At 36.4% G+C, this 7955-nt stretch overlaps 1 protein-coding gene across 1 annotated transcript in view; it reads left to right on the plus strand.

The window, feature by feature from the left end:
• LOC107083739 (probable voltage-dependent N-type calcium channel subunit alpha-1B) overlaps window positions 1-7955 on the plus strand; it is a 270890-nt gene that overhangs the window by 129495 nt on the left and 133440 nt on the right. The window contains exons 9-11 of the mRNA XM_015373178.1: window positions 4961-5064; window positions 7585-7700; window positions 7792-7881. Coding sequence (XP_015228664.1) covers window positions 4961-5064; window positions 7585-7700; window positions 7792-7881 — 310 coding nt within the window. The remainder of the gene's footprint in view (window positions 1-4960; window positions 5065-7584; window positions 7701-7791; window positions 7882-7955) is intronic.

Below are 7955 nucleotides of genomic sequence, written 5' to 3' on the forward strand. Positions count from 1 at the left end.
CAGTGGCCCTAATCCTCTTCCGTATTATCCCACAAACACATTAGAAAAAGTGCTTTTGAAAAGCTACAACCAGACTTAGATCAAGCTCAGTCCAATAAAAAAAGTCATTGGGGATGATCACACCTGACATGATTTTATGCAAGGGGGTTTGTGTCGCTCTGGCAGATAGACCCCAGGTCTGTTTTAGTCTGACTGAGCAGAAATTATCGGCAATTTCATGGGTTTGACAGGAAGAGAGATGCGGTTACCAAGTAAAACACATCCGCTTTGGGGGAAAATACAATATAAAATCTGTTAACTTTGAAGTCATTGATCTCATATAAGGAAGGGGGAAAAAAAAAAAAAATATATATATATATATATAATTAAATTAAACATAAAGAAAAACAATACTTTACCCACAGGAGGACAGAAAACAGATAAAGTAAAGATCCTCTTTGAGTCTAGGAAAAACAAGTGGCATAAAGGGCAGTTTATCACTCCTGGAAAAAAAATAACTTCAGGAGGAGAAAAAAACAGATATATTAAAGTAGTGATCCTCTTTGAGCCTCACAAAACCATAATAACGAGGGGCAGACAGAGCAGGTAAGCACGGTATATCTCTATCACCTATATGCAAATAATAAATAAAAACTTTGCAGATCTCTTTCTGAGAATCACCTCTCTCTGCCTCAGTCAGCTTTAAACCACCCCACTGTGTTTATTACTGGGTTTTAGGCCTATGAACATTATCTTATCTGGTTTTTATCTGCACAGACTCGCTTTGCTTTTAAGAATGCGCCGGTGTTTTAAACTTTTTTTTTTCTGCCCAAACTAATGTGGGATTTTTTTTTTTTGTGTGTATAGGACAGAGAAAGAAGTAAAAAAAAAATGCACAGATCTGCGCAACCTGCCTAGTTGGAGCCTCTCTATACGCTGTCAGTGTAACATGGAACAAAATCTGATCAGAGATCATAAAGTCGCACACAACCAGTGTGTTCTGGCCTTAAAACTTGTTTAAAACCCTGACAAATCTAAAGTGTTGCCGGTTCTAATTTTTAAGACTATATCAGAATCACATTTAATCTAAAATACCTCATATTTAAGTATATTTTACTTATATTTTATCTCCTGACAATTTATTTTTGTAAATCTTCAGGAGACTATTATCTGTTTACAAAAGGTTTTTACTAATACTGAAAAAAACAATTCCTTCATGTTTTGGTCCCTCCAACTCCAATTAATGGCACAAAGACTTAAAGTGGAAGGCCTGGGTCTCTACTAATGTATTTGACGCCATTCTTCATTATTTTGCTTTGATGTATGTGGTTTTATAATTGTGAAAGTTTGTGTGCTACTGCTGATTCTTGGCCAGGTCTCTCTCCAGATATTTTTACAGTTTTTATTGATTGCTTTGACACAGCAGTTGACCCAAAATCCACATTTTTCAAAACAGTTAACACAGAGGCCTAAATGTGTCATTTTGAAAACAAAACAGCACAGGCTCTAACTCTACAAAAACATTTAAATTATGGACAAAAGGAACATTTAACCCTCAAAAAAGGGCTTGCACACAAATGTATGAGCGCTTCAATTCACTGATTATACAAGGGGCAATAAAATAGAAGATACAACACTAAATCAGTGCTGCATAGCTGGTCATTGTAGCAATGACTGTATGCAGCTTACATGTCAGTGTTATATGTATTTAAATTTGCCTTCTTGCATAAAATGGATCCAGAATCAGATATGCTGAATTGCACATTTTATTGATCATTCATTCTTTTCTTTTTTCTGATTATGGTTAACAAATGAAGCATTCTACGGTAACAGAAAATAATAATGCTCTTGAAACGATTTTAATTGCTGTTAATAGCATAACACTGGGGAGTTAACAGATCCTTCATTTTCAGAGCAGGGGAGACTGATTGTGGTAATGTTTTGATTCGTAAAGGAAATAATAATGTGATAACTTCTACAGAGCTAGAAAATACATATAGATAAAGATAGCTAATAAAATCCATCACCGTTTCTAAATTAGGAACATAAAAATAATAATCTTCTATAATAAAGAAGAAGAAGAAGTTAGAGGCTAATAGAAGTAGGCTTATAAGAGTACATGGTAAAATATAACCATACGTGATAGTCTTCTGGCTCTTCTAGTCTCTTCTCTCAAGGAATTGGCAACATGGCCTCATCTACATCACACTCAATGTTTTCCCCTGCGATGCACCTGGGGAAATATCTTCTAGCATCCTAGATCCATCCTTGAAATCCATCTGCATCTGTATCTTTGTTAATCAATGGTCATTCCATTGACCAAGAGCATCTCCTCATAGGGGTGATGATCATACACCTTCCACCTTCATGCACTGCTATAGGATTTAAAATGGAGAGTATCAATCAATCAATGAATCGAGATCTCATGAAACTTTGTTTCTGCTGCAGATTTAAAGGGGAAACAGATTTACTGGGATATGCAACACGCAATAAAATATATCTCCAAGTTTACCAGAAAGTTTACAAGAAAAAAATATCCTTTGCTATATTTAAAATGCAGCATATCCAATTTTTGTTCTGTATGAAATTGACATTGTACTTCTAGGGATGCATGATGGCATTTGGCTCTTATTAATTATTTTTTCATGCATTGATGTTTTTGGGCCCTATATTTGTAATGCACTAAAAGGCATCTCTCTAACATCTTTAAATATGAATATCAGTTGTGGTGTTGTGTTCCCAAAAATAGGAAAGCATTCAATAAATATATGTTTGAGCTCATTTTTTGAAAATTAGCCTAATGAAAGTGTAACTGTACCATGCACCACCCAAGTGTCCCCACCAACTTTCATCACAAAGTTACACTCTTTAGATGATGGTACTGTAGCCTGGACACTGGCGGCCGTTTGCTCCGGACCAACCCCGGAGCCGAATGCTCGGTTCAAGTGCCTGGTCCAGCAGGACCCCCACCCCCAAAGAAAAGAAAAAGTGTCCTGCTCTTCAGAAAATCCAAATCTAGTAACCCTATTCAGAATTTGCTAGGCTTTTCTGCCTTGTAGCAAGACAGCGTTGTAAAAAAACACCATCCTTCTAGGAGTCCATGGTGTATCCCACGAAGTATGTCCTGGCAGGACAGGAGGGAACCCCTTTCCCCTGTCTTCCAGTTGGGAAAATTTGATCAATTGCATTGAGACACTAGCTGACCAAAACCAATTCGGGTGATACGAAGAGAGGGCTCAGAAGAGCCAAGACACCACCGTTTGTGGGGCACCATCATTCTAGGGTGCACCACAAACCACTTATTCACTACAGCAGAGAGGTAGAGTGCCACATTGTCCCAGATTATCCAAAACAGTGGCATTTAAGGCCTCAGCAGTCCTCTTTCCTGAGGTGGGAGGAGCCTGTCATCCAGGGTATCAAGGAATGCAATCAGGCACTCCTCATCAGTATTGCAGGGCCCTATTGCAGGAATATGTGCCATCATTGGTAATAGCAGCCCACATAGTTTTGTCAGCGCCCCTCTGCCCTAGAACTTTAGTAGCGGCTTGATGTCCAGTGAGGTCCTTCCCTTCTCCTCTCTTTCAACATATTCTTATTATGAGGTCGTATGAAATCGTACGAAAAGGGGAAAAGTTTTGGACGTTTTTCCTCAAAAAAACCACATCAGTGCGCATGCGCTGGCAGACAGAAAAAAAAAAGCAGATCTGCGGACGGACGTAAAACTGGGACAAATAGTGCAATCATCACTTATTCATGTCTCTAACTACGTTGCTTGCTGTTTTATATCTTAGGGTTAGGGCTAATTGTAATTTATATTCTATATTTGTGAATGGTGCGCCAGATGCGCATACGACGAAAAAAACGTCCAAAATGTACGAAATTACGGTGCATAACTTTTTGTACGATTTCATACGCTCTCATAATGAGAATAGGTTGTCTCTTTCCAGAGGTTGAGCCGGCTTCATTGACAAAATAAAAAACACGATATGCCCAATCAGCTTCAAGCTCAATAATTCACTAAAGGAAACATAAAGAAAAATTACAATTACTTAAACATAACTCCAGTTGACAGCAACTGCAGTATATTTCCCAAGGCATAACAGTACAGTAGTGAATGTCCTCTTACCTCCACATAATGGCATCAGAGTTCCTCTTGATTGGAACTCTGTAGATCTGTTTAATGGCCATATGGTCCCTTCTGAGGACAGAGTTAATTGTGGTTTTGCTCACAGTATTTACATTTCTAAATACCTCCTGTTCTGCAGCACTGTTGCCTGGATTTCATACAGCCTAATGGCATCATTTGCCGTGAACTATGTTCCCAATGGCCGCCTCCTGCTCAGCTTTCATAATTCTGCATCTACCACTACCAACCGGTAGCCTTTCGATTCGATAAAGAATAAATGAAATGTGGAAAAAAATTACCTGAAATACTGTATATTACTATAGATATATTTGTGTATATCTTGTAGCAACTGTTTTCCAGTCGAAAAACTCTTACAATAGATGCAACCGCGTTTCTATTGAGAACAGGTTGGACTCTGTCAAGCCTCTTTAACTGAAAGGCCGTAATTTGCTGCATGATCAATCACATGATAAATGTTTTATTTCACTGTTGTTGGCATGGTTATGACATTTAAAGAACCCCAAATGCCCCAATAAAAATGTCACAATTAAAAGATAAGGTCCATCCCCATCTTGATGCTGAAACAACAATGTTTTGTTTGTTCTGAAATAAATATTCAATACTTTGAATTTCAGCTGAGAGAAAACCTGTAGTGACTTGTTTGTGTTAAATAGCAGTTCTGTTTCTGCAGGAAACCATTTAATGTGGTACATGCACCTTCATTTTATGGCTGTGAATATTTTGTGCTTTTAACAGACACTAGAAATACAGCTTTTTTTTAATTATTATCCAACACTTGGTAAGAGTATCAGGGCCAACTTTGATTAAAGATATGTGCCTTTTTTCTGTTTTCAGACTAACGATGCAGTGGGAAATAACTGGAACTGGCTCTACTTCATTCCTCTCATCATCATCGGTTCTTTTTTCATGCTCAACCTGGTGCTTGGTGTCCTGTCAGGGTGAGCTCACTTAGAAAGGATACGCATTGACATTTTTTATTCATATAAAACAATGTACTCTTTTCAGGGTAGGTAAAACATCAGCATTAAAGCAGGGCCTTGCACTCTTTAAATTGCACATTAATGTGATTGAGTAAGGCAGTTATAACTGTATTGGTCGTGAACTCCTTCCCATTTATAGGAGCATAAAAGTAAACCATGCTATGAGCTGTAGAATAAATAGATCCATGTGCATCAAGTTAAGTTATTAACAAATGCAACTCCTTGACCATAAAGTAAGTTTTAGAAAGTAATTAACAAAAAGGTTTCTGAAAACTAAACCTGAAGTCTTGGGAAAAGAGCCAAGACCTTTTGAGACAAAGTAGAAGTTCCAAGCAAAGTGCAAATAAGTTCTGGAACATTGAAGATATGATAAGCAAGGAAAGAACAGGAACTGAAAAGCATCCTATAACTTCCAGTAGGTAGCACAAATAAGTAAAAAAAGTCTATCTTTATTGGAAAACTATGGTTAAAGTTCTAGAAAGTAACCTGTTGTTTCTAGTAAAGAAACCGTCTAAGTTCCAAAAACTATTAGACAGAAACCTTTACGTCAAACAAAGATTTCAACTGTTGTTTTAAGAAATGGAAACCTGTTAGTCTCGGCAAAATACCCTGGCAACTCTGTGAAAGGGAAAGTAACAAGTAAGTTCTAGAAACATTTCTGTTTGCTACTGAACTATGACTTAAAAGGTTTGGAGAAATTCAAGAAATGTTTAGAAAGTAATCTGTAGCTTTAGTAAAAATAATCTTTAGGATCTGGAAAGGACTGCATAATACCGTAGAATAAAAATAAAGGATTCTAGAAAACCAAAATGTAACTTCATAGTAAGTAGTCTGTGAATTATGGGAAACTAATTTGTAGGTTTCAGAAAACAAAGTCTAAATGTTCTACTGTCAGAACATAAACATTAAGCTTCATAGAACATGTGTGCTTAGGAAAATTAGAAGTAACCCAGTAATGACAGAAATGAAAATCTAAGCCTGTAGAAAGTATCCCTTTTGGTGAAGGATCATCCAAAAAAACATAATAAGTTATTATTTTAATAAAAAAAAAATATTTCTTGTAGGTTCTTAGAAATTGCAGTGGGTGAGGGGCCTCTTATTTTTATTAAAGTAATTTTTTATTTCAAGAGCATAATAATAATGGTCCAGGACAGTATATCAGAATTTGAAGGTCTGTAATTAGCCAGTAAATAAAAATAAAAAAATAAAAAAGTACATACAGTATAAGGTTGGAAAATTACCTGTTGGATAAAGGGGAAGAGAAAGAATCTCCCATAAAAATAAACCTTTTAGGTTCTACAAATGGAAACTTTCCAAAAGCAGCCAGTAGTTTACAGAAGCTAACTTATTGTTTCAGGAAAGTAACCAGAAAGTTTCAGGAAAGTAAAAAATATGTTCTGTGATCTAAATGTAAGTCAAAAACTATCCCTTAAAGTAACCTGTACATTCTGGAAAATACCTTTATAAGTTTTGCTCCAGAAAAAAACATGCAAGTTTGGGTAAAGTAACCTGTTTCAATTCATATTAAATTCTAGGTAAGTAATCTGTTGGTCACAGAAGGCTTCCGCTGGAAAGTAACCAGGAAATACAGGGATGCTATCGTCTGTACTTTGCACTATTGGCTATTCTTATGAATTTTGGTTATCTTAAGAAAATATTTTAAAATATTAAACAGGAAACCTTGAAAATGTCTGTTTCTGATAAAATACATAGTAAACACAATAAGCTGCAGCTTTATTAGTGATAAAAGTTTCTTAAAGGTTTTTTCCTGGGCTAATTTTTAATGTAGTTGGTGGATTATGCATCGTGTTGACAGTGTGCTGCTTAAATAACATGTTAGTACATTGAAATGGGTTAATTATTAAAAAGCTTAAATTATAACAGTATTACAGTACATGAAAAGTAACTGGAGAATTTTGAATCAGAACAATTTGATTTAATTGTTAAAGTTTGTCTGTCGATTATTTCTACACTAGATTCTCAAAATATGCCCCAGCTATCAAGCTCAACTAACTGGAGAGTTTATTTAACTGATTAATCTCTTCCTAACAACTTTTCATCCTCTAATTGATTTTTCCTGTAAAACCTCTAGTGTCATGATTAAGATCTCCAGCTTTAATCCTCTCAGTTGTCTGTATCACTGGATTTGACTGCTCCTATGTTCATCAATATTATTGAGTATGGAGTCACAAAGCCTCTCTTCTCAGCTATGCCGCCCTCTATGGCCTTTTCTCATTAGGCAAATATATCCATGTGCAACATTTGTCTGAAGTTGATAAGAAAATAATTACTGATCTATTATGAGAGGTTTGATTGTTTTTAAGCCAAATTTTGCACATACAGTTTTGGGGCACCTCTCCGGAGTGTAATTCTCATTTTCAATATCAAATATAAATCAAGACAGAAAATAATAAACATGTTCTAATATAAATAGTAAATGATTTTGTAAAAACAGTCTGTTTCCTCTCTGTTTGTCAGAGAATTTGCCAAAGAGCGAGAGCGAGTGGAGAAGAGGCAAGAGTTCCTAAAGCTTCGCCGACAGCAGCAGATCGAGAGGGAGCTCACTGGATATCTGGAGTGGATCTGCAAAGCGGGTTAGACTAGAAACTAAAATGGAGTGGGTGTCTTTGTGTCAATTTTAGGAGAAAAATGAACAAACTTTTACAAATAAATGTTGTTCTGCAGAGGAGGTGTTGCTTGAAGAAGAGGATGAGATTGCTGATGAGAAGTCCCCGCTGGATGGTGCGTGGTACAAAAGGAAACAAAACCTTTCAGGTAAAGGCTGAGCCTCTGCAGCCTGCTTTCAAACATTGTGCATAGACAGTATCCAAGCACTGACTGACTTTTTT

This window comes from Cyprinodon variegatus, unplaced genomic scaffold, assembly GCF_000732505.1.
Source record: "Cyprinodon variegatus isolate N-32 unplaced genomic scaffold, C_variegatus-1.0 Scaffold82, whole genome shotgun sequence".
Classification (NCBI taxonomy): domain Eukaryota; kingdom Metazoa; phylum Chordata; class Actinopteri; order Cyprinodontiformes; family Cyprinodontidae; genus Cyprinodon; species Cyprinodon variegatus.